At 44.6% G+C, this 27,510-nt stretch overlaps 1 protein-coding gene across 1 annotated transcript; it reads right to left on the reverse strand.

Moving 5' to 3' along the window:
* Positions 1 to 1,900: 1,900 nt before the first annotated feature.
* LOC126424650 (UDP-glycosyltransferase UGT5-like) lies at positions 1,901 to 26,353 on the reverse strand. The gene is made up of 5 exons (XM_050087382.1): positions 25,514 to 26,353; positions 16,386 to 16,608; positions 14,063 to 14,282; positions 2,943 to 3,236; positions 1,901 to 2,162 (listed from the first exon to the last, which is right to left on the reverse strand). The coding sequence occupies exons 1-5, from the start codon at positions 26,351 to 26,353 to the stop codon at positions 1,901 to 1,903; spliced, it is 1,839 nt and encodes a 612-aa protein (XP_049943339.1).
* Positions 26,354 to 27,510: the final 1,157 nt, after the last annotated feature.

Here is a 27,510-nt window from a genome sequence, read left to right on the forward strand (position 1 = left end):
TATAATTTTTCATATTCTGCTCTCTAGTCAAAAGGTTCTTGAAGTACAATCATTATGGTCTAACATGATATGTAATATCACATTTTGAAGTACTCAATTAATAAAGATAAAGACAGTGGTCTAGGAAGTCTTTTATACATTATTTGTATTTCCCTTTATTCAGTTTGCTAGTCATGTATATTGTAAAATATCAAACCTGATCATTTCGACATTAACTACACATTTCTTCAAAATCATAAGATTTCGTGTCACCAACAAAAAACTCATAATAGATATGATTTAAATTGTAAATGATTACTAAAATTATTTAAAAAGATAGGTTGTCCCTTTCTAATCGATTTGGTATTTCTAAACACATCTGAGCTAAGTAAAAATAATTTAACCCTCTATGTCCTCCTCTAGTAAAATATTCTCTAACTACATCTTGATTTTCAAGAGCCAAATCATCAAATACTACAAGTGAATTACCTTGGAATTGATCTAGTGTTATAATTGCATCATTGTTTTCAATAAACTTTAGTCATCTTCTAGTTATTTTTATCTTCTAGTTTATTACACATTTTTTCTAAATATTTGATTTTTCAGTTCATCTAAACTTTTTGAATAAACATACAAGTGATTTACTTTATTCCAACTAACCATCGTAGAGCTAGAACATAACCATCAACAATTAATGTTGTTTTTCCACAACCACTTGGTGTGATCATTGCACACTGAATAGAATTAGGAAAGAGATTACTGTGATAATTTTTTGATTTCTTCTCTAGGCTTCTAATTTCTGGTTACTAATTTGTTTCATTTAAGTAAATAAAATTTTATTAATATTAAATGGGTTTCCTATTATAAATAGAGTGATTATTAAAAGTGATATTATATTTTATGTGAATATAGAAGATAGTATTGGAAGTGTGGTTGGATTTAGTAGTCAACCTGTTGAAGTTAATGAAAAATCTGTTGTTATTCATATTCCTAAATTTGTCCCATTTGAATTAATAAACATAAATTTTAAACAAGGTGATGGAAGGTTTCTAAAGGATACTGATCCCTTTCATCGAGAAATAAATAACTAGAGCTGATGTAAATGATAATTAAACTGACTTCAATGGAGCTTGTGTGACAGTTGTTTTAGAAATGTCTTAATAAATTTTTATCCTTATTGAACTCCATCATCATCATTGAGTCAAAAATTATATTTCTGAAATTTTGAAGGAGGGCTTTGTGTGCTCATAATAGGAGCGCATAAAGTTTCCCTACTCTTTACTTCTTTTCAGGAGTACACACATCAACACAAACCTAACATTTCACTCTTTTCTTTCTTCCAGGTCCTTCCAGCTATCATGAAAACTTTGGAGGTCGATCCCAGTGTTTCTTTGCTCAGAAACGAAAAACCACAAGTTTTACATTATTACTGTACGAATGCAAGACAACCAACAGTGTAACTGGCAGCTGAAACTCAAAGGAGCATAAGAAAGTCGCTGGGTTTATCAATTCAAACAAAAAAAGGCATAGATCAACAAGTGAGCACTATGAAGGGAGCTATTTAAACACTTATTTGTTACCTTCAGATAAGGACTTGGTATTATATTCGCAAAAATCATAGCTGAGACTCGCCAGTTTTTGGCACTTTCAGTGTACCTTGAAGTCGTGGGTGCATGGCAAGTAAGTGGTGTGTTGGCATCAGTTAGCATTGGCATCACACTTAGAGTGCATTACTAAGAGGAGGTTAGTCGCCGCCTCTCTCAGAGCGATTTAGAAATCTGAGACAGTGAAGCAGGGGAATGGGACATGGTTCAAGTGGGGTCCTGTATGTGCCATGTAGTTCCTGATTCTTACACACGTATTGTTTGATCCTGAGTGTCCCATAAAGGGATGATGAGAGTCCCACATGGTCACACGTCTATCAGGTGGTCTTGAGCTTTCTGCCCTTGACCTGGAGCGCAGAGAGAAGCCTCCTCACTATAAGGTAGGCAGCGGTGCAGCCACTGATGGCGACCACTAGGAGGAAGGCGACGACGTCGAGCAGCCAGCGCTGGATCCAGTGGAGGTCCAGCGAGGCGCAGCGCAGGTGGGGCGCCCTCTGGTGCCACCAGACGGCCGTCTCCAGGGCTGTCTGCGGCCGGTCCCGGTAGATGGCCGACAGCCGCTTCATGTGCTGCTCGTAGCTGGCGGCACAAACAGGTTCTGGTTCACAACCGTGTTATCATCTGTAGCATCGCATAGACGTCCACAGCAGTTGATGGGGCATTGTTGGTTTTTGTGGGAGTTAGTTGTGCAACATTTGCTTGTCTGTTCACTTGTACACTTCTCCTGTCATCTATGGCCTGTGGTGCACGACAGTGATCTGGGCGCGTTTTGAATAGTGCCATTTTGCCAGGCATGGCATACTTTAACCAAAGTGGCATGCAAACAGTTTACAAACTTAGCTGTTTGGGAAATACTTTCACCTTCGGTCTGAAAGCCAATGATCATGCCCTTACAGATGTCTGATAAATCAGTCTGTTTCTTCATTAAAATGACTCCACTGTTTCCTGTGTCTCTCAGATGTGCTTTATATACCCTCAACCACTAGTGCTGCCACCCGCCACTTGAATGGGGTTGTTGCATGTCGAAGTCGAACATGGTGGTGGTCACATTAATGTGAATGGACTTGTAGATTCGTCATATAAAGTGAAGAGGTTTAGGAATGCCACTACCGAAGCAGTAGTGCTGTACTGTGTGTAATAAAACTGCAGAACTCTGTTTACGAATAACCTCGTCTTTTATTTGTATAACAATAACAAGTAAGGAGTGATTTGCTTTGAAGCTCGATGACGATAATAGTGGTATACAATGACAAGCATTTTCACAAGATTGGAATGAGAATGTAGACTATGGAACACTGGGAGGGTTTGTTTGTACTGTCAGGGTCGCCAGCAGCCGTAGCTGGACTGCTGTGTCACGACCTCTTGAGCTTGCCGCCCTCCTGGAACAGCGCCGAGAGGACCTTCCTGGTGAGGAGGTACACAGCTGAGGACGCGGCAGCGGCGGCCAGCAGGACGAGTGCGATGACGTCGAGCAGCCAGCGCTGGAACCAGTGGAGGTCCAGCGAGGCGCAGCGCAGGTGTGGCGCCCCTTGGTGCCTCAGGGCGTACTCCGTCCACCACACGGCCGTCTTCAGGGCTGTCTGCGGCCGGTCCCGGTAGATGGCCGACAGCCGCTTCATGCGGTCTCCGTAACTAAACATGGACTGAGCTAAGCTGTTCCTCATGTGGAGGTATCATCTCACCATCAAACATAGGAAATCTCATACAGTGACTCTTGTAACGTTTCTGTTATGATGAGTTCCAATAATTTTTTAACAACTTTCCTAATTTCATACACTAAACATATAAAAGGGATACCAACAAGGAAAGGTTCCAGTATTTTATCCAGTACACACCGAAATGGCTGAGCAGCACTCAAAAAGCAACAAGAAACCTGCCCCAGGAGGCAATTAAAAATGAGGCATTTCCTTTATTATGTAAAACCTTTACGCTATTACCCATTATATATAGTAAATAGACAAATCAACCACCTCCCTCCCGCTCTCCCACCCCCCTGCCCCCCTCGCCTGAGTCCTTAAGGAATCCAGTTCTCATCTAAAAACAGCTGTGAACGTCAGATTACTTCACAAATGCGTTAACACGTTACATTTTTGACGTTAAGCACCTGAAACCCTTATGATTCAAGACATTGTAGTTTTTCGCACAGCACAATGTCTATGATGTCATATCTCCTGAACTATGTGTGGTAGAATGGTTGCAATATGAATAACTACTAGTATTAATTACAATAAACAATAAATTAAAACGCCACGATTGATGCCGGAGCTTAACTGCACGAATAAGGAACATTTAGCGAGAGATAAACTGTTTTCTTCTCATGATTTTGTGCGTTACAAGTAAGAACAAGTTTAGAAAACGATTGAAATTATGTTTAAAGTTTCTTTCAAGTCTCTGAAATCTCTCATTTATCATGCACTGGATGAGTGTAGTCTGGGTAATTTGCAGTCTGCTTTAAGAGAACCTTGTTCTTCATACTGTTCAGTGCTTACGACGTCATATCATCTGAACTAGGCGTCATAGAATGATATAATTTTTCAAATATATTCACAGGTGTATAAGGGCACTGCCTGGAAAACGTGTTATGGATAGAATTAGTAGTAAAGAAATAATGAAAATAGTGAAAATGTTGTTCCAGATGCAGATGTTCTTCTCCATCAAAAGCGAAAATTAAGTAAGCGATAAACTTTTTCCATTTCCTTATTTTGTTGAATGTCAGCTACAATAAGTTTGTAAACTGTTTGAAATTATGTGTAATGTTTGTTGGAAGTCGCTAATAGGTCTCGTTCTTAAATACTTGATGAATATGGTTTGGGTAATTTGACCATTTGAGTTATGCTGCCTTAACACGTATATACAGTTAGTCATACAGCAAGATCCACTTTGGCCCACTTTGTTTACATTTTTGACATCACATGACCGTGATGTCATCATCATCATCAGCATTTATATATGAGGCGCTCAGTGCACAATCGAATCAAATCACATTAAGAAAGTTTTGTGAAAAATAGACATGAAGTGTGTGCTGAATAATTAATAACAGGAACAAGTTTAAAAAAATCGATAGAAAATATTCCGTATACTGTCTTCTCATATTAAAGTAGGACTAATTTAACACTGTTATATGGTATTTCGAACAGAAAAATATAATTTCGGACTTGAGTCTTTTGTGCACAGTATGTATTTTACTTGTAGCTTCCTCTTTATTCCAGAGCTCAGCTTCTATTACCGAAACAGTAAGGATAACACATATTTGATTATGTAATTATATTCAATGTGTTTGGTTACAACAAATATTTCCGAACAGGAAGTTATGCAACTTGGACTCGAAGAAAAATATATTCACTTCTGTCTGCTTGCTTTTGCATAGCTGGGGAAGCTCTTATGGCATTGTCACATGAGAGGCTCTTGAAAACACTTTCGTTACTGGTCAATGTTTGGTAGAACGAGGGCCCTGCAAAATTTTACGCAAGTATGTCTTGGGATGGCTCGCCTTCTTTCTTAAGTCAGCTTCTTAAAATTCCACATCGGGGTTCAGAGACTGCTTAAACATTATGGTAAAAGAACATCCCCTCCCCTCCTCTCCTCCTTATCTCCTGCGAGTCATAGTCCACAATTAAAATCAATCAGCCAATCAAAAATTCGAGATGGCGGAAATAACCCTAATATTTTGCTTTATGCCCCATATGTGCTCAATCTCCAATCGAGGTGTAAAAAGAGTTCCAAGTTACATTTTTTCTGAAAGATATCTGCGTCTGTCGTAAAAATTGTGTCAAGTTGCAGCATAAAAAGGTTATTAGGTTGTATTATTCTGAAGGATAACTGCATACTTCTGTCTTAAATCATTCTTCTATTAAAATCATGCATAAAATTGATACCTGCTTTTATGGCTTCGACACCACGTTTTCTTGTTGCCGTCATTTGCATCACAGATGAAGGGTTTTGGAATTCCAGCCGGCTGGAGTGGTCGTGCGGTTCTAGGCGCTACAGTCTGGAGCCGCGAGACCGCTACGGTCGCAGGTTCGAATCCTGCCTCGGGCATGGATGTGTGTTATGTCCTTAGGTTAGTTAGGTTTAAGTAGTTCTAGGTTCTAGGGGACTGATGACCTCGGAAGTTGAGTCCCATAGTGCTCAGAGTCATTTGAACCAATTCCAGCCTGAACCGACATTCCAGGCTTCTGGAGCTCCCTTCGCTTTGTTTCGGTGCCGACAGAGCTCGCGAGATCGACATTCAGATCTGCAGTGATGTATGCAGCTGTCACTCTCTTATGTGCCGTTACAATCATCTTCAATGATCGTTTGTCACGATCACTAAAAGACACACGTGTTGTGACTCAGCGCCTCACGTTTTCCCGCTTTCCCTCTTCTCGCCACTAATCTCTTCAAACAGCAAGAAATAATATTAATTGAAAGCCGCTTGTCTGATTTTGACGAATAAATACGGTACTGCAACTATTGTGTTTTCGGAAGTACGATGCATCGTCCTTCCATCCAACACAGACACTGCGGTATTGTATTTATAAACCGAAACCGTGCAAGTGACTCTAAATTAATGGTAGGTAGGTGGCTAGTGTTTAACGTCCCGTCGACAACGGGGTCATTAGAGACGGAGCGCAAGCTCGGGTTAGGGAAGGATCGGGAAGGAAATCGGCCGTGCCCTTTCAAAGGAACCATCCCGGCATTTGCCTGAAACGATTTAGGGAAATCACGGAAAACCTAAATCAGGATGGTTGGAGACGGGACTGAACCGTCGTCCTCCCGAATGCGACTAAATTAATGTCTCTCCCCTGTACAGAAATATAAATAATGGATGTAGGAGTTAAGGTTGCAGACACATGGTTTACAACATACGGAAGTTTGAATCTGGCCTTGAGTCGTGCACGGATAGCCTAATGGTGAGGGGACTGCTCGTCATAGGCGGGAAATCAGGGTTCGAGTCCCGAAACGCACACATTTTCACCGTTACACACCTTATGGTTGCCTGTATTCGCAACTGTGAATACATTTCCCATGTACTTCATTGATTTGTAACTTTGGATCTAGTCTACTGGGACAGCGGTTTCCAAATGTGCTCCCCATGGGATGTAGCGCTAGCAAAAATACCTCATGAGTGGTCTGATGGGAAAGCGGTGAAGGCAGCGGATGGAATAGGTAGCACCAGGACGCGAAGCCAGGGGCCATCCAACACGTCGGGAGACCCTATCATTACGATCCGCGATTGCCCCCCCCCCTCCCCCCCCACCCAAACCAGAGACCGCGATACAACTTCCGGAACGTGCGATTGGCCCAGCTGTTGCAGAGGAGCCTGCAGTGCGGCCTCTATAAAGATACGATATTGACAAGAACCCGACATGTCGCCTGAAGCTGACGAGTAGGAATCTTGTCGAAACGTTGCCGCAGAACGACGCCTTGACTCGGGTGATAATCGGAGAAGACATCATCATCGAGAATGGCCGGCAGTTCGTGGTCTAGTGGCTGAGTGTCGCCTTGCGCGCCGAGCGAGCAGGTCGTGGTTAACTTCCGGCTCTGCCGCAACGCCGCTTGTGTCGAAACTACTCAGTCTTGTTGGTGTATCGGCCGGAGTCACATGTCACATCGTAGTTGCGCAGCGGAGTTGGTTGTCGTTCTCCTCTGGGCGGCCGTGTTTTCTGCCCGCGCCGTGGTGTCTGTCGAGTTTCCTAAATCTGTTCCTCCTCGAGCTACTGTTCATTTCAGTTTTGACAAGAGTACGCGTCGTGTTCAACCTGGCTCGTTACAAACGACTGGTTGGCTGATGTTATCCGTTTTACACTTGATCAGGTAGATACTGCTTACTTTGATTCTCATTTGTATGCATTCGTTGTCAAGTTTTATGATCCCATTCAAGTAGAACGGCTTCTCACTTGGGTTGGTTCTAAAGTGTTGTTTACACATCGAAATGGTTCCGTTAGTCAAGTCCTCCTTGGAAATGCGACAATAGAGTATACTCGTTTCTTAAAACAGCGTTGCTTCCGTTTGGAGCAGTACGGCATATCCGATGGGAACGCTGGTCAGCACAACATCGCTTCCAGTGTTGTAATGGTATCCGGACTGTAGACATGTGCGTTAAAAAGAATATTCCTTCCCACTGTTTGTGATTACCGGATCCATGTTACGTATGCAGGGCAAGAAGGAACATGTTTTCTCTGTAACAAAAGCGGTCATCTCAGATCCAACTGTCCGCGCCGTACTACTGTTCTGACGTCGTCTTATCAAAAACGTCTTCCTTTAACATTAGTAGACATAGTGTCATCGCAGTCAGCTGTCAGTCAGTCTCCAGCTTTAAGCGATGTAGGGGCAACATTACCCCCTACTTCTTGCGAATTTACACCGTTACCGGAGCGTCCCAGTGTGGGACGACGGCTCCTGCAGCGCACGTCAAACGCCGGCGGACTGAGGACGGTACAGATTTCGAGGACGCCCCACTCCAGTCTCGGTCTTCTGACACGGCGTAGACAGAGGGTGCACCTTCTGGCGGTAATGAGTTGTCTACTGAAGTTAACTGTGATTCCAGTATTACCTGAGCTGATGTCGCTGCTTCTGTTCATGTAGAAATGTCTGTTGAATCTGCGCCACCCACTTCACTCGTAGAAGCCACGGTTCCCGTGAGTTCAGATGATCCTGCTGAGACGTTGCCTGCTGGCGAGTCTTAACAGTGTTCCAATGAAATACCACCCCTCCTCCATGCTGAGACGGTGGAACAAAAGGACTCTACGGGTTCTCTTCCTGGTGATCAGGAGATGTCACCTGACACCTGTCTCTTCTGTACCTGATGTTGCTGTTGGTCATTCTGAGATGTGCTCCCCGATTTCCGATGAACGCAGTGGCGATGGCTCCTCTATCAAATCGGAGCTTGACGTGCCTCCAACACTTCCACATCAAGAGTGTATATTTCCATGGAGTGGTGTAAAACAGCGTTTTCAACCTGCAAGCGCAGCGGCAAGCCGTAAAAAGAAAAACGAGCATTCCTCAGCTTCCAGTGGGGAGGATTAGAATTATACCTACTTTCTACTGCCTCCGGACGTTGAGGAGAGAAGGGCGTGATGAGTGCATTTTGCTTTGTGTTGTTTCATTGACCTTACATGTGCTAACGGATGCAGGCGTATACATTTCTAACCCTCAATGTTAATAGGGTACGTTCCCAATTACGGCTTGCTGCGTTACGCCAGTGTATTTACGATTCCCAAACCGATATTGTGTGTTTACAAGAGGTATTATTTGATGTGTTTTGTCTTCCTGGATACTCGTTGTTTTTCAATGTCGCGCCTGAAAACTCTATCGGTATGGCTTTGCTTTATCGAGATGGAATCCCGCTGACGGTCTTAGAAACGCTATATGATCGTCGCGGTACAGGGTGTACTTTTTATGACCTCACCTTAATTTTTCTTTACGCTCCGTCTGGATCCGATCGTTCATCCGATCGCCTGCGGCTGTATATAAGGAAGAGGTTGTTTATTTACTCCGACGGAACCCGCGCAAGATTTTGTTGGGGGGGGGGGGAGAGGGGACGATTTTAACTGCGTCTTATGTCGTGCAGATCAGACCCACAATTATACATACTGTCGGGAACTTAATGATATGGTGACGTCTTTGCATCTCCGAGATATTTGGGTTTCCAGATATCCTACATTGGTGCGGTTTGCGTTTTTTTTACAGCTACTTCAAGTAGCTGATTAGACCGCTGTTATTTATCTGCCCCCATATGTAGTCAGCTTCTATCGATTGATGTAACTCCTGCCAGTTTCACTGATCACTGTGCTGTTTCAGTGACTTTTAACCACGTCCCGCAGCGGGCCCATCTTTCGCGCCCTTTACGGAAGCTGAACACTCTACATCTCACGGACCATTCTCTGGAAGGCATCATCGTAGACGTATGGCAGACGACAACCCAGTCCCAAGCGCGTTATCCCTCACTTCTAGAATGGTGGGTTGCTTTTGCTAAACCCCGGATTCGAAATGCATTCAAGCACTTCAGCGCTGAAAACCGGCTGAAATAAGGCGGACTAGGGACTTTTATTATATTGTCCTTCGCGATCTTTACGACAATGCTCGTGGTGGCCCGTTGAGAGTTGTCGACGTCCACCGTGTGAAGGCAAAACTTCTACAACTCAAACTTAGGCAAATGGTCCGACTGCGTTCCCAGGCTCGTTCAATCGTACAGGATGAGTTGACCTCTCTCTATCATCTTCTCCGGCTTCACAAGCGATCTCAAAGGACGTGTCTTTCTACGTGAGTGGTCCTCCCAATCTGATACCATGCATGAACTTTACCAGTACATTTTCGAACTTTATACCGAACTGGATTGAGACGGTCCACCGTCTGTTGACTTTACCTCCTTCCTTGATAGTCTTGTTACGCCAGCTCTCCAGGAAGAGTTTTTCTCTGTATTCCGTCGCGATGATATACTTGATATTGCGGCTCGTTCTCCTTAACACAAATCGCCTGGCTTCAAAGGCCTTCCCAAAGAATTTTATATTCGATTTTGGCCCCTAATAGGAGATTCGATAACTTCCGTGTCGAATGAAGTGGTCCACGGAGGCCTTCTCCCGCCCAGCTTTAAGGTTGGTAAAACTGTCCCAATCCCCAAAAAGCGGGGACGTTTGCGTGTGGATCAGGTCCGCCCGATACCCTCTTCAACTATGATTATAAAATAGTAGCGCGAGCGGTAAATAGCCGACTACCGGTATTGTTGGCTACCATCATCGCGAGCCATCAAAGTTGTCTTCCGGGTCGTACTCGCCTGACTCCCGTTGCTGAACGTCGTGATTTAATTTCGATTGCTTCCACCATTCCCGTGCCAGGGGCTTTGCTTTTCATTGATTTTCACCAAGCGTTCGACCGCGTTCATCGTGGATTCCTTACACGAGTATTGACGACTGTTGGTTTTAACGATGCTGCACGACGGCTGTTTAGCTCTCTAATTACTGGTATTCGGGCGTCCATTGACGTAAGTGGCCATCTTACTTCCCCCATCGCGGTGTGTCAGGGCGTCCTTCGAGGGAGTCCATTATCTGTGTTGCTCTACGTGCTGTTTCTGGAACCTTTATTGCGATCCATAGCTGATCGTTTGGGTGGCTGGTCGCTGTTGGGAGAAAGGTTTAACAGTTCGTGCATATGCTGATGACGTTATGGTTCTTCTCCGTACCCATGATGGTATACCACCGCTGAAGGAAGTTTTGGATGCCTTTTGTCGTCTCATGGGAACGCGGGTTAATGACCTGAAATGTCGCTTGCTCAGTCTGCGAGGATTTGACGCTGTTGGAATTCCATGGGCTTTGAAGGTCACCCTATATCGATCGTTAGTTGTTATAATTGACAGTTTACCGCTAAAGATGGCTACTGTAAACTCGAAGTCTGTCAGGGATAAGATTCAGGGAGCAATCATTGAACACGAGCGTCGTTCTTTCTCACTTCTTCATAAGGTCCGGCCATGGAAACGCATGTGTTAAGTAAGGCTTATTTTATTGCACAAATCTTTGCACTTCCTGCGATGATGTACCGCAAGTTTCAAAGTATAACTGGCAAGTTTATATGGCGCAACTCTATATTTCGCATGCATGGGTCATGGCGCGCCCCCGTGTGCCGGGAGGTTTGGGCCTCCCTGACATTCGGGTTATGGCTTCTGACTTATTCATCCGTCGCACCGTTTTAACATGTCTACGTGCCCCCCACTCGCTTACAGCTCGCCTTCATGACTGTATCCGACCGGCGACTTTAACTTCTCCAGTAGATATTGGTAGGATTAGTTATAAACTACGGCACGTTAAGGATTTCTTTCTTGAAGTCAGTTATTTAGGAGTAGATATCCTATCCCAAGAGAATCTCTCCCTAAAAATGCTGTTAAGTCGCTGGCCAATTCCACATTCCCTCTGTGGAAGCCCTGTCGTTAGAAAGGAAATAGAAGATTGTTTGGTCTAAAGTTAGCTTCCCGATTTTCCCGATGGAAGAGGCGTTCTCGTGGTACCAAGTTGTTCATGATATTGTACCTACCAACGTGCGACTTTTTCGTATTGGCCTCAATGTGACGGATCAAATGGTTCAAATGGATCTGAGCACTATGGGACTTAACGTATGAGGTCATCAGTCCCCTAGAACTTAGAACTACTTAAACCTAACTAACTTAAGGACATCACTCACAGCCGTGCCCGAGGCAGGATTCGAGCCTGCGACGATAGAGGCCGCGCGGTTCCAGACTGTAGCGCCTAGAACCGCACGGTCACCCCGGCCGGCGTGAAGGATCGCTGCAATCGTTGCCATGAAACTGATACATTGTATCATCCATTGACCTCCTGTGGTCATGGCCATTGGAGATGGCTTCGTCGACAACTGGCTTTTCTCCTCAGGACGTCGGAGGCGGCTATCTCGGGGGAGATTCTCGTGCGTCCCGATTCATCCTTCTTTCCTCGATCGAAGAACAATACCATCATGTGGCTTGTTTGACTTTATGTCCACTACATGATGGTGAGTGGATATGACGCAGATCCGTGTGCCCTTTTACAATATATGGCCACAGCCCATTGGACGAGGCTCAGGATGCCAAGTTATCGTGAGCTTTTTTCTAGTATGCTGTGTCTTTGTTTTTCATCGACAAGGAGTTGGATGAGTTGTAATCCCCCCCCCCCTTTTTTTGTGGACACTCTTGTTTGGATTTAAATGTTACACGATGTAGAAGTGACGGCGGAAAGAAGGTGCTGGCACGTTAAAATTAAAGCCATATTCGTTCATACTTTCTCATTTAACCCTTTTGTTTTTGTCGAAATGACTTCTTTTGTTTTATTTTAAATTGATTGCCTTAAATAAGTGCTTTCGAGGAAAAAAATATGATTGGCGTTTGTGCAGTGCACGAGAGTCGTGGGCGAGGCAAAGGCTCTAATCCTGCTATAACTAACTTTTTAATTTATATTTTTTGCTTCACTGGTCACATTATTTGAAAAAAAAAGTGGCTAGCGTTGCTGCCTCTGGATCACGGGGTCGCGGGTTCGATTCCCGGCCGGATCGGGTATTTAATAAAAAAAGGTGATGTAGGGATTGGCACATTTGCCTAGTAAGGAGGAAACTCAGATTCAAGTCCTGACCATGGTACAAATTTTGATTCATTGCTTCAGCCTCTATCTTTATCGAAGTCAAACTAGTTGTTAGACCGTTTCTGAATACATATTAAACATTAAAATAAATTTACAGCACTCTTTGCAGTAGGTTTATCATGTATAAATAGAACAAAATGCACTGCTAACCGATCAGGCGTTATCTACAGTACTACACGAATATAAGTCATAGTTCAACGTTACTACCATATATCGAGAAAAGATCTAGATAGATTTACTTCAGATTTTTACACCATACGCTGATAAACGTTCAGGTGGACATAGGTTATAAATATATGGGAAAGCTTTTTAGCAAAAATCTTGGAAACTTCTTGACCAATTTACTTCAGCTTTTTACACAATTAATAAACGATTGGAGAGACATAGGTAGCATATTTGTAATATATACAGACACACACACACACACACACACACACACACACACACACACACACACACATACACACACACACACACACACACACACACACACACACACACACACAGCAAAGGCTCTAATCCTGCTATAACTATAACACACACACACACATGCACACACTTATAAATGAAGACGGTCACAGTTTAATGGTGTTATCAAAAATTTTCTAAAGTTCTTGACCAATTAAAAAGAAAAGTGGCTAGCGTTGATGCCTCTGGATCACGGGGTTCCTGGTTCGATTCCCGGCCGGGTTGGAGATTTGCTGTGCCTGGGATGGGTGTTTGTGTGATCCTTATCATTTTATCATCATCATCATTCGTGACAGTGGCAAAACTGGACTGTGAAAAAATTGGGCCTTTGTATGGGCGCTGATTACCGCGAGTTGGGCGCCTCACAAACTAAACATCACGATCATCGAAAATCGCCGAGGTACCTGCGTTTCCATACATCCAGATGTTGTTTCCAGGCTACGTTGTAATGAAGACCACCACAGTTCACCCTACCAGCCCACTGATTGACACACATTGTCTTTTCCCATGCGTCAACTGCTTCGCTTTGTGGGGGCCAGTCACGTTTGGCGCTATAGTCAAGCTGACATCACGGGTCACGTTGACGTCCAGGTTTGAGTGGACGTAACAACTTCCCGCCCTTGATGTGAGGGGAGGAATTAGCCGCGTAAACGGAGTGTGGAGAGTGACTGCCCTGCACACACACACACACACACACACACACACACACACACACACACACGAACAGAATAACAGCTTCCATCCACTTGAATAATGAGAAATTCGTCTCATTAATAAAAAAAGGAGCGTTTCGGTGTGTAATATTGTTCAGGCAATTATAGTAATCTGATGAGCAAATCAGGAGGTCTGATAGTACAAGAGCAGCCTGAACCAAGTGTTCGGGTTGGAGTCAGCCTCAGAATGGTACCTTACCTGGGATCTATGAGCACTTGAGTCAGCGCCTTGAGCACAGACTCCTTGGTGAGGTTGAGACTGTCCAGCTGTAGCGCCCCGCCGCGCGCCACAACCCTTCGCAGGTTGACGTGCTGGTCCGCGAAGAAGGCCACGCCCACCACGGGCACCTCGTGCTGCACCGCCTCAGACGTGCTCAGCATGCCGCCATGGCTGACGAACGCCTTCACGTTGGGGTGCGCTGCAAACAGTGGGCGCAAGGGGAGCGGCCGTGAAAACCACGCGCTGTGGGGTCCCGGAAACCAGAGCTTCCAGATACTACAATGATATATCACATCCAGTGTTCCTAATTTCTATCTTATATGACTCGTTTTTGGACAAGTAATCGTCTTTGGGGCTACATCAGCAGTTTAAAAAAAAGTGGTGTAGTGCACAGAGGATTACTCATGGATAGGGCAATGAGAGATTTCCAGAGGGAAGTTCAGTCATAGGATTATTACCACCAGAAACGAACCGAACCAACAGCTGTCCCTGTCTGAATGAAAAGAAAAGCACAATTAAGATTTGTAATATGAGGGGCGTTCAATAACTAATGCAACACCTTTTTCGTTTTGGACAATTTCGGTAGAAAAAATGCAGAGTTTTTTGTGGGATGCCGTGGAGTATTCCGCTTCATCCACTACAGTTTCATCAAGTTCGGATACGTCGCGGCGCTATGCATTGTCAGCCTCGAAAATAGCTTGTGTAAAGGAGATGCGTTCCAGGCACAGAGTTGTGATTGAGTTTCTTTTGGTAGAAAACTAGAGGACCGCCGATATTCTTAGGTGCCTGAAAGTGTCTACAGAGACCTAGCAGTAAACAAGAGCACGGTGAGTCGTTGAGCGAGGCGTCTGTCATCATCGCAAAACGTGGCGCAAGCCTGTCTGTTCTCCAGCGTGCCGACTGGCAGCACACAGCTGTGACTCCTGCAGTGCTGGAATGTGTGGACGCTCAACTTCGAGGTGATCATCGGATCACAATCAAACACCTCGCTGCAGAATTGGACGTCTGGGTTCCTCGCCGCCAAATACGCACATCAAAAAATGTTTTGCAACACCGCGTTCCCAGAACTCCTGAAGATAAACATTGACTGTGGATATTGTATCACAAACACAGTCCCTTTCACTATTCAGAGATGTCACTAAACCCATCTAAAGATGTAAACAGCCATGCATGAGTAGTGTCTATTTGACGGAGGGGGTCGGACAGCCAATCAGCTCCAGTCATTCCACCAAGAAAGAGGTAAACGGCTCGTGTTGTCTGTAGATCAACCATGCCTAGACAATCAATATCGCGTTTCGATCACGTCCGCATTGTTACTTTGTACTATGAAGGGCTCCCAACAAGGAAAGTGTCCAGGTGTCTCGGAGTGAACCAACGTGTCAATGGACAGTGAGTGACTTGGAGTGACAAATCGCGCTGTATACCCTGTGGCAATCCAACAGAAGCATTTGTTTTAGCAAATGCCTGGGGAATGTTATGTTCCAGCTTGTGAAGCAGCAGTGATGAAGCACAGAGAAGACGTTGTTCAGGTATGCGGTTGTTTTCTGAAGGTCAGGGTGGGGGTACCCTTCTTGGAAGTAAGAAAACGCTAAATGCGGTAAAAGATGAACATGTTGTGCATAATTGTGTACTGAGAATACCAGAGGAGCGGTTTGGAGACGATGGTTGTATCAGAATCACAATGCACTCAGTCATAATGCTGCTTCTGTGAGGTAATGGTCTGCAGGCAAGAAAATTCCTGAACTGGACTGACAAGCTCATTTGAAATGAGCTAGAAGTCTTCGCCCCAGACTCCAGAGTCCAACCTCACTACCTTCTCTGGCCTCTGCAACTAAGGATGAATGGCCTGCGATTATTTTACATACACTGACAGGTACTGAAAGTCTCCCTGGCACAGTTAAAGTCATCATGAGGGTGAAGTGTGGACACACCCCATATTAATGTTCATTGATATGTGTCTGGGTACTTTGGGTCAGATAGTGCACCTGAACACCGTTTGTACTCTCTTTTCGCTGAACTGAGAGCATTATGAGTTTTAGCTGCAGTGTTACACAGTATTGGTGCTATATCGAATCCCCTTCCCTATGTCTACACACATTACTATTCTGATTCCGTATAACCGAGCGGCACAAAGAAAAGACTTCACTCCCATTAGTTACGTCATGGTTGGTGGACCACTTAACCGCCAGGTACCAGCTTTGCACCGACAGTACCCTCAAATGAACACTTTTCTCTTTCGACGGAGTGAATAATATTTTGTCCGGTGGCGTAGTGCGTAAAGTTCACAAATAATATGTCTTACCGAGAATATCGTTTTGGGGCGCCCACTTGATGATCTTGACGTTGGGCGGCTGTCCAGGCAGGGAGTCGGACTCCCACTTCCAGAGCACCTTCTGGGGCAGCTCCTGGAAGGCCTCCAGGAAGGCTCGCAGCTGGTTCTCCCCCAACTTGTCGCTTCGCACATTCGTGCCCAAGCACATGTATATGACGCCCTGGGGCGCAGAGTCCAGATAATCCTGTAGGTCCTAGAGGGTAGGAATGCACAAAAATGAGTTATCAACAAAGAAGTTTGTTGTAAAGAACTTACAGAACTACAGTTCACTTGCAAAGTATCGGTACATTCCCAAATAGGTTATATCTGAATATCGAATTCATTGACATTACACAGTAATCTTTTGGGTAAACGTTATCATAGTTACTATTAATATAATTTGTATTTTATGGAGATCAAAGAATTTTTTATACATGTGTCAAAAAGAAGAAATGAACACATTTTCTCGATTCAACAAGTGGTTGTGACGCGACTGTTGTAATGAACACCATATGATATATTAACTAAGCCAATACATAGACATTGTCTAGCAAACTAAAAAAAAAAAAAAAACAAGTACAGGGTGTTCAAGGAGGTATGGTCAATATTCATGGTTGTGACAGGAACCAAAGAAGTCTAGTTAACATAGGCGGTAAAATTCATACCTTAGCGCTACGAGAACTTTTTCTTCGACACTAGCAACGAAATCTGCTCTACTGAAAGCTCTTTGCTTTCCGTATTTCGGAAGGACGTAGCCGGGACCAAATTAAGAAAAACTGTATACTAAACCTGGGCTCTAAAATATGTACATTAAGAGCTTTGAACGGTTGTTCAGTAGAAGGGAAGTATTTCACAGCGGAGAAAATGAAAAAGAGCTCATAGTTCTAAAGTAATTCGTTTTATAGTGCATACTTACCAGAATCTACGCTTCTAATGACTGTCCCTGTCATATCCGTGATTGCTTGATAGGTTCCCTGGAATTACGCCGGATAATATTGCAGAAACCGCACAATATTTCAGCGAGACAACTGCCCGCCATCTTCGGGTGCTACTGTACTACTGTAGTAGTACTACAGTAGTACAGTAGCACCTGAAGATGGCTGGCAGTTGTATCGCTGAAATATTGTGCGGTTTCTGCAATATTATCCGGTGTAATTCCCGGGAACCTATCAAGCAGATGCAGCGCCGGGAAAGCCTCAAACAGCACATATCCGTGATTATTGACCAGTCTTCTTGGGACGTCCTGCAGAATAATCACCATGCGCCATTCAACTACCACACAGAACCAACTATGACCGCACTAGAAATTCCAATTTATTTCTTCCAGCGACTTTAGAAACATGTCAGAGGCAATGATTGAATTCTGATAGGTAGTGCCAGTGACATCAAGCTATGAATTTAGGATACTGAGAAACCTACAGGGCATGAGAACAGAAGCGTAAGATGAGTTTTCTTTCTTCTAGACAGGGAAAGAATTGAACATACCATACTAGAAGCAAAGAATTAAACATCAAAGAGCAAATAGGAGAAGTGTAGAAAGAAAGTCAAAAGATAATTCACAAGGACAGATGGCAGCAGAATGAGACATTGCTGATTTTTTTAAGCAACCAAATAGCTTAATGGAAAGAAACAGGATATGTTATAATCCACGACGATGTTGCTGATATTGACAGTGTATTTTAGAGAAAAACCATTGTAGGCAACTGTGTAAGCAGCAAGGATGGTAAAAAACATGGTTGCACTAGGTGTGCTGTTGTCTGTAGAGACTACTGCATCACAGAAAGGAACCACAGACTAACTATCAGAGAGAAAGATGACGAGAATTGTGTGCTCTGAGGATGCATGATCCTAAACTGAGTGGCCGAAAGTGACGGGAAGGACTGTCCCACTTGTTACTAGATGCGTGGTGTGGGGAAGTGTAGACACGTACCGTAGCAGTCTGTTAGAGGCGCGTGAGTTGCAGGCAGGGCAGCGCGTCCCAAGTCAACCGACTTTGATCGTGGGGTAGTAATCGAAATGAAACATGTGCGTGATAGCAGCTCAGAGATTTCACGAGTGCTTGTTTCCCGTGGTCGCAAGTGTCTAGGACGAATCTTCAGTATGGCAGAGACAGTGGTTCCACGCGAATAAGCCGCTGCACACGGCGAACACAAGCGTCTGACGAATGGACGTCGTGTCGCCTACGAAGAGAGAGACATGGAGATGAAATGCTATTACGTTGGCACTAACTGAGAGTGATAGTGGTGAAGTGAAACTTCCAGGCAGATTAAAACTGTGTGCTGGACCGAGACTCGAACTCGGGACCTTTGCACTTGGCGAGCAAGTCCTCTACAGTCTGAGATAACCCAAGCACGACTCACGACCTGTCATCACATCTTCAGTTCAGCCAGTGCCTCGTCTCTTACCTTCCATACTTCACAGAAGAACTAGCAAGTTTGGAAGGTAGTAGACGAAGCACTGGCAGAACTGAAAGTGTGACGACGGGTCCTGAGTCATACATGGGTAGCTCAGGCGGTGGAGCACTTGTCCGCGAAAACCACAGGTTGAAAGTTCAAGTCTCCGTCCGGCCAATAGTTTTAATCTGCCACGAAGTATCATATCAGTGCACACTCCACTGCGAGGGGAATATTTCCTTCTGGATGGAAGTAAAGTGCTGAGAAAGTGTATTGAAATCAATTCTGTCGCCAAGCTCCAATGGCCAATAGGTCTGTATTCGAAATAAAATGAGTTTTCTGACAGAAAGCATAAATTACAACCAGAAACTATCGTTCAAGCTGAGACATCTTTTGGTGCGTGTTTCACAAGGATATCTTTTTTATCCCCTTGTAGTATGTATGTGGTGCCTTCAAAAAAGACAATCTGCTGTCTGCAGTTTGCAAAAGAAAAGTATTCAAGTTCAAAACTGATTGCACCTCAAGCGACACAAAGTTAGAGACAACCTCTGCAACAAATGTACAGGAAAGAATGTGACTCTATGTTTTAACGGAAAGCACTCAATTAGTACACTTTTTACGATTACATTATTCAATATTGTGCTACCAATGCCAACATGGGCTATAATTCCAGTCATATCATGTTAATTTTTCAATTTATTATATTTATTTATTTACTTGAGTGAGATATCGCTTCTATTTAGAAAAGAAATTCGGAGTCGGCTCCATGTACGTGCAGTATGGTCCTCCACCTCGAAATATATCACCCCCACTTTCTCAGCAAACTATGTACTCATTTCTCAGTAAATGAAACTTTTCAAGATATCAACGTGCGGTCTAGATCGCAAAAAATATCTCCTGTCAGTAACGTAGACTAGCATGCAGTCTAGAACCAATTACAAGGCAAATCGTCACAGTCTTAAACAGGTGTTTTCAGTCACGGTCTCATTATTTCTTTAGAGCCACATAAGTTCTAAATCTTTGTTTTTTTTTTTTTTTTTTTTTTTTTTTTGTCATCAATATTCAGACTGGTTTGAGGCGACGTGGCATCAATTCCTCTCCTGTGCCAACCTCTGCATCTCAGAGTAGCAGCACTTCCTTAACTATTCGCTGGATGGATTCCAATCTCTGTCTTCCTCTATAGTTTTTGCCCTTTACAGATCCCCCTAGTACCATGGAGGTCATTCCCTGATGTCTTAACAGATGTTCTATCATCCTGTCCCTTCTCCTTGCCAATGTTTTCCACATACTCCTTTTAGATTCTGCGTAGAAACTCCTCTTTCCTTACCCTATTAGTCCACCTAATTTTCAACATTCGTCTCTAACACGACATTTCAAATGCTTCGATTCTCGTCTGTTCTGGTTTCCCCACAGTCCACGTTTCATTACCATACAGTGCTGTACTCTAGACGTACATCCTCAGAAATTTCTTCCTCAAATTAAGGCCTATGCCCGATACCAGTAGACTTCTATCGGCCAGGACTGCCATTTTTGACAACGCTAGAGAGCTCTTGAAGTCCTCCTTCCTCCGTCCGTCATAGCTTACTTTGATGCCTAGGTAAAAAAATTGTTTTCTTCGTGACCATCATTCCTGATAAGTTTCTCGCTGTTATCATTTCTACTACTTCTCATTACATTCTTCTCTTTGATATACTCTCAGTCCATATTATTTACTCATTAGACTGCTCATTCCATTCAGCAGATCATGTAATTCTTCCTCATTATCACCCAAGATAGCAACTTCATCAGCGAGTCGTATCATTGATATCCTTTCATTTTGAATTTTAATTCCACTCCTGAACCTTTCTTTTATTCGCATCATTGCTTCTTCAATGTACAGATTGAACAGTAGGGGCGGAAGACTACATCCCTGTCTTACACCCTTTGTAAGCAGAGCACTTTATTCTTGGTTGTCCATTCTTATTATTCCCTCTTGGCTCTTGTACATACCGTACATTACCCGTCTCTCCCTACAGATTACCCGTATTTTACTCAGAATTTCGATCATCTTGCACCATTTGACACTGTCTGACACTTTTTCCAGACTTACAAGTTCTATGAGCGTGTCTAGATTTTTCTTTAGTCTTGCTTCCATTATCAACCACACCATCAGAATTGCCTCCTTTACCTTTCCTAAAGCCAAACTGATGGTCATCTAACATCCCCTCACTTTTATTTTCCATTCGTCTGTATATTATTCTTGTCAGCAGCTTGTATGCATCAGCTGTTAAGCTCACACCTGTCAGCTCATGCAGTCTTCGGAATTGTGAGGATGATATTTTTTCCGAAATTCAGATGGTATTGTCACCAGACTCATGAGAGAGTCGTTTTGTTGCCATTTCCCCCAATGACTTTAGAAATTCTGAAGGAATGTTATTTGTCCCTTCTGCCTTATTTGATCCTAAGTCCTCCAAAGCTCTCTTAAATTCTAATACTGGATCCCCTATCTCTTCTATATAGACTCCTGTTTCTTCTTCTATCACATCAGGCAAATTTTCCCCTCATAGAGGTCTTCAGTGTAAATAGAATTTCCTTTGTACTCTTAATGTTACCACCCTTGCTTTTAATTTCACCGAAGGTTGTTTTGACTTTCCTATACGCTGAGCCAGTCCTTCCGACAATCATTTATTTTCAATTTCTTCACATTTTTCATAGCGAATTGTATTTCTCTATTCCTGAATTTCCTGATCATTTTTGTGCTTCCTTCTGACATCAATTAAACGGAGAATTTCTTCTGTAACCCATGGTTTCTTCGCCGTTACCTTCTTTGTACCTATGTTTTTCCTTCCATCTTCTGTGATGGCTCTTTTTAGAGACGTCCTTTCCTCTTCAACTGCACTATCTACTGAATTATTTCTTATTGCTGTATCTGTAGCCTTAGAGAACTTCAAGCTTATCTTGTCATTCCTTAGTGCTTCTGTATCCCACTTCTCTGAGTGTTGATTCTTGCTGACTAATATCTTAAACTTAAGCCTACTCTTCATTACATACTCTTCATTACTACTACATAGTGGTCTGAGTCTATATCTGCTCCTGGATACGCCCTAAAATCCAGTATCCCATTTCACAATCTCTATCTGACCATGTTGTAATATAACCGATATCTTCGCGTATCACCGGCCTTTTCCAAGTATACCTTCTCCTCTTGTGATTCTTGAACAGAGTGTTCGCTGTTACCAGCTGAAATTTATTACAAAACTCAGTTAGTCTTTCTCCTCTCTCATTCCTTGCCCGAAGCCAATATTCTCCTGTAACCTTTTTTTCTACTCCATCCCCTTAAACTACATTCCATTCCCCCATGACTATTAGATTTTCATCTCCTTTTTTGTACTATGTTACCCGTTTAGTATCCTCACCTACTTTCTTTATCAGATCATCTTCAGTTTTTGACGTCGGCATACATACCTCAAGTATCGTTGCCAGTGTTGGTTTGCTGTCGATTCTTATAAGAACAACCAAATCACTGAACTGTTATACCTCTAAATCAAAGAATGAGCGCTGATGGCACGCAATGAAGCCGTTGATGATTCTCTTTGCTCTCTTTCGAATTTCCATAGCTCACGGTCAAATGACACAGACCTTTCATCTTCTGATCACCTTTCTCAACAGCGTACAACAGCAGCTTTTCACTTGCACACAGCCGGCCGCGGTGACCGTGCGGTTCTAAGCGCTGCAGTTCGGAACCGCGGGACTGCTACGGTCGCAGGTTCGAATCCTGCCTCGGGCATGGATGTGTGTGATGTCCTTAGGTTAGTTAGGTTTAAGTAGTTCTAATTTCTAGGGGACTGATGACCTAAGATGTTAAGTCCCATAGTGCTCAGAGCCATTTGAACCCATTTGAACTTGCACACAAAAAAAGAAGATAAAAACTAACACGTGAAAGTGTTACCTTACAGCGATGGATACCCCAGTGTGTCACATGGCCGCCGACATGAATCTCAGGAACCTGTTTTTACTGGGACTGTACGGAGAACTATTTAGCTTCAATACTCGGCGACCGACGCCACATTCAATCCATTATCATTACTTTCTCCCGTTAATGTATTATCCTACGAGAAGCGTCCAATAAGTAACACAACACTTTTTTTTTTTGAAAGCAGGTTGTTTTTATTCGGGATTGCAATACGGTGTATTATTCCCCACCCTTTTGGCTGCACAACCCTATTTTAAAATATTTTCCGGTCAGTGTGACGGCATTACGCCATCCTACACTACTGGTCATTAAAATTGCTACACCACGAAGATGACGTGCTACAGATGCGAAATTTAACCTACAGGAAGAAGATGCTGTGTTACGCAAATGATTAGCTTTTCAGAGCATTCACACAAGGTTGGCGCCGGTGGCGACACCTACAACGTGCTGACATGAGGGAAGTTTCCAACCGATTTCTCACACGCAAACAGCAGTTGACCGCCGTTGCCTGGTGAAACGTTGTTGTGATGCCTCGTGTAAGAAGGAGAAATGCGTACCATCACGTTTCCGACTTTTATAAAGGTCGGATTGTAGCCTATCGCAATTGCGGTTTATCGTATGGCGACATTGCTGTCGCGTTACTCGAGATCCAATGTCTGTTAGCAGAATATGGAATGGGTGGGTTGATGAGGGTAATACGGAACGCCGTGCTGGATCCCAACGGCCTCGTATCACTAGCAGTCGAGATGACAGCCATCTTATCTGCATGACTGTAACGAATCGTGCAGCCACATCTCGACCCCTGAGGCAACAGATGGGGACGTTTGCAAGACAACAACCATCTGCACGAACAGTTTGACGACGTTTGCAGCAGCATGGAGTATCAGCTCGGAGACCACGGCTGCGGTTACCCTTGACGCCGCGTCACAGACAGGAGCGCCTGCGATGGTGTACTCAACGACGAACCTGGGTGCATGAATGGCAAAATATCATTTTTTTCTGATGAATCCAGGTTCCGTTTACAGCATCACGACGGTCACATCCGTGTTTGGCAACATCGCGGTGAACGCTCATTGGATGCGTGTATTCGTCATCGCCATACTGGTGTATCACCCGGCGTGATGGTATGGGGTGCCATTGGTTACAAGTCTCGGTCACCTCTTGTTCGCATTGACGGCACTTTGAACAGTGGACGTTACATTTCAGATGTGTTACGACCCGTGGCTCTACCCTTCATTTGATACCTGCGAAACCCTACATTTCAGCAGAATAATGCACGACCGCATGTTGCAGGCCCTGTACGGACCTTTCTGGATACAGAAAATGTTCGACTGCTGCCCGGCCAGCACATTCTCCAAATCTCTCACCAACTGAAAACCTCTGGCCAATGGTGGCCGAGCAACTGGCTCGTCACAATACACCAGTCACTACTCTTGATGAACTGTGGTATCGTGTTGAAGCTGCATGGGCAAGGCCGTTATTACGGCCAGAGGTGGTTTTTCTGGGCACTGCTTTCTCAGGATCTATGCACCCAAACTGCGTGAAAATGTAATCACATGTCAGTTGTAGTATAATATGTTTGTTCAATGAATACCCGTTTATCATCTGCATTTTTTCTCGGTGTAGCAATTTTAATGGCCAGTAGCGTAATATGAGGGCCTCTCTGCTCGCATGGTACCACTCTATTGGTTGGCGCCGGAACCACCAACATATTGCTGCATTAACGATCTTACCACCACCTGCGCATTGCTTCTTGCTGATTGCACCCTTCATGGGGCCAACCACATGGTATTCGAAAAGGTGCGAGATTCGGGCTGTACAGTGGATGACGAACAGCAGTCCACTGAAGTTCTTGAGTTCTGGTCGGGTGTGCAGACCTTTGTGAGGCCTTGCGTTATCATCGAGAAGCCGACGTTGGTTAGCATTTTTGTAGCGATGAGGTCGCGAAACTCTTTTTTCCGTTTTCCTGAGGATAGTGCTTCAGAGTCTCAGCCATGACTTTACCGGTGGAGAGTGCAACTTAGATCTTCTTCTTCAGAGAAGAGGTGGCGCCACTCCATTGATTGCCGTTTTGAGTCCGGTTCGAAGTGATGAACTCATGTTTCATCGCCTGTGACCACTGTCGACAAAAAATTGCCATGATCAGTCTCGCAACTAACACTTTAGAGACGGTCCCTCGTTGCTCTTTATAATCTACTGTTAGGTGATGAGGAACCCAGCTGACACACACCTTTGAGTGTCCTAACTACTGGATGAGTGTGTCAGCATTATCAACAGAGACGTCCAAGGAGCAGCGAGGTATTTGATAATTATCTGTTGATCATCTCGAATGAGAGTGTCTGCACGTCCCAACACTGCAGAAGTCACAGCCGTGTGCGACTAGCCGAGACGCGGGCGATGGGACAGGTATGCACGATCTTCTTGAGATGATAACAGACGCCATGTCCAACGACTCACCCTGCTTTTGTTCACTGTCAGGTCTTTGTGGCCATTCTGCCACCACCTATGAATATTTGCGACCCTCTGGTTTTCCGCCAAAAGAAACTTCATGACAGGTCTTCGCTTGGGAAGTACCTTCGTTACAGACACCGTTTTATAGGCTATGTAGATCGCCGCCAACTATCGAATCTTCATGGCAGTGCGCGGATTGGAGCCGGAATATTTCACGATGTCCCACAACAAATTCAGCATTTTTTTTTTCAACAGAAATCATCCGAGAAAAAAATGCTGCATTACTTATTGATCGCCCCTCCTATATTGCGATGTTGCCTTACCTTTGGGAGTGGTTGAGGTGGTCTGATCTGCATACCACCCACTGGTACGACGGCCGGGACATGAGGCTGAGGGTAGTGTGTACCCAGGTACGCGTTCACCAAAACTAAACTAATGTTCTTCTCGATCTCACTGGGCAGCGGTACAGACTCACCGAAGAACTGATGGCTGATTCGATCTTGCGTCAGCATGTACACGTAATTCCGATAGTACCAGACGAACATGTCGAGCAGGGAATTCGTCAGTCTCTGCAGAAACGTCATGTGGTAGGAGTATGGCAGGTTGAAGGTGTTCACATAGGACGGGTTCTGATAGTTTCCCACCAGGTCGTTAGCCCAGGGAGGGATGCCATACGCTGTGATACCGACAATTGGAGGGTTTCCGAATTTGGATACGAATGGAAGAAGGCACTCCTGCACCATAACTTCGGCGATTATCAAGTCGAAAGTCTCGTTTTCGGTCAGCTTCATCAACTGGCGCGCACCGTCTGATTTCAGGGCCTTGTCGCAAGTCGTTAGACCCCACTCGAAGAACTCGACCACTTCCTGAGAGTAGCTGAGGTGAGGGACGACCTCGTAGTTGTACTCTTCCTCGTACACCCCGTCCAACACGATGTCCCTGTGGTTGAGCACGGGACGGTCCTCGGGGTCTGGGCTGAAGACGGTAACGTAGTGCCCCCTGGCTGCCAGCTCCAGCATGAGGGCGCGGTTGAAGATGTGGTGGCTGCGCGACGGCGTGCTCAGCAAGCCCAAGATCCTCGCCGAGTCGCAGGGACTGGCCGACAGCAGCAGCAGCAGCAGTGGCAGCAGCAACGAAGGGATCCAAACGAGGCTCTTACTCATTCTGAAACCGTGAGACCAAACCAACAGTCACAGCCGTCTATCTACAGAGGTCAGGCAAATATGTGGTGTGTTGGGGCTTATGGGCGCTCAACATCGAGTCAGGCAAATAAATACCCTCATCTGTAAAATGAGACAAAAGGTGTGTCGCCTGAGATGGAGACTTCATCGCGGTGACGTATACTATCTGATCACCCTCCAAGAACTGAGGAATTGGACTATGTGTCACGATAGGCGTGCAGGCAATATACACTACTGGCCATTAAAATTGCTACACCGAGAAGAAATGCAGATGATAAACGGCTATTCATTGGACATATATATTATACTACAACTGACAGGTGATTACATTTTCACGCAATTTGGGTGCATAGACCCTGAGAAAGCAGTACCCAGAACAACCACCTCTGGCCGTAATAACGGCCTTGATACGCCTGGGCATTGAGTCACACAGAGCTTGGATGGCGTGTACGGCTGCAGCTGCCCATGCACCTTCAACACGATACCACAGTTCATCAAGAGTAGTGACTGGCGTATTGTGACGAGCCAGATTCTCGGCCACCATTGACCAGACGTTTTCAGTTGGCGAGAGATCTGGAGAACGTGCTGGCCAGGGCAGCAGTCGAACGTTTTCTGTGTCCAGAAATGCCCGTACAGGGCCTGCAACATGCGGTCGTGCATTATGCTGCTGAAATGTAGGGTTTCGCAATGATCAAATGAAGGGTAGAGCCACGGGTCGTAACACATATGAAATGTAACGTCTTCAAAGCTCTGTCAATGCGAACAAGAGGTGACCGAGACATGTAACCAATGGCACCCCATACCATCACGCTGGGTGATACGCCAGTATGGCGATGACGAATACACGCTTGCAAGGTGCGTTCACCGCGATGTCGCCAAACAGGGATGCGACCATCACGATGCCGTAAACAGAACCTGGATTCATCCGAAAAAATGACGTTTTGCCATTCGTGCACCCAGGTTCGTCGTTGAGTACACCATCGCAGGCGCTCCTGTCTGTGATGTAGCGTCAAGGGTAACCGCAGCCAAGGTCTCCGACCTGATAGTCTATGCTTCTGCCAACGTTCGTGGATATGGTTGTTGCCTTGCAAACGTCCCCATCTGTTGACTGAGGGATCGAGACGTGGCTGCACGATCCG

This window comes from Schistocerca serialis, chromosome 10, assembly GCF_023864345.2.
Source record: "Schistocerca serialis cubense isolate TAMUIC-IGC-003099 chromosome 10, iqSchSeri2.2, whole genome shotgun sequence".
Taxonomy (NCBI): domain Eukaryota; kingdom Metazoa; phylum Arthropoda; class Insecta; order Orthoptera; family Acrididae; genus Schistocerca; species Schistocerca serialis.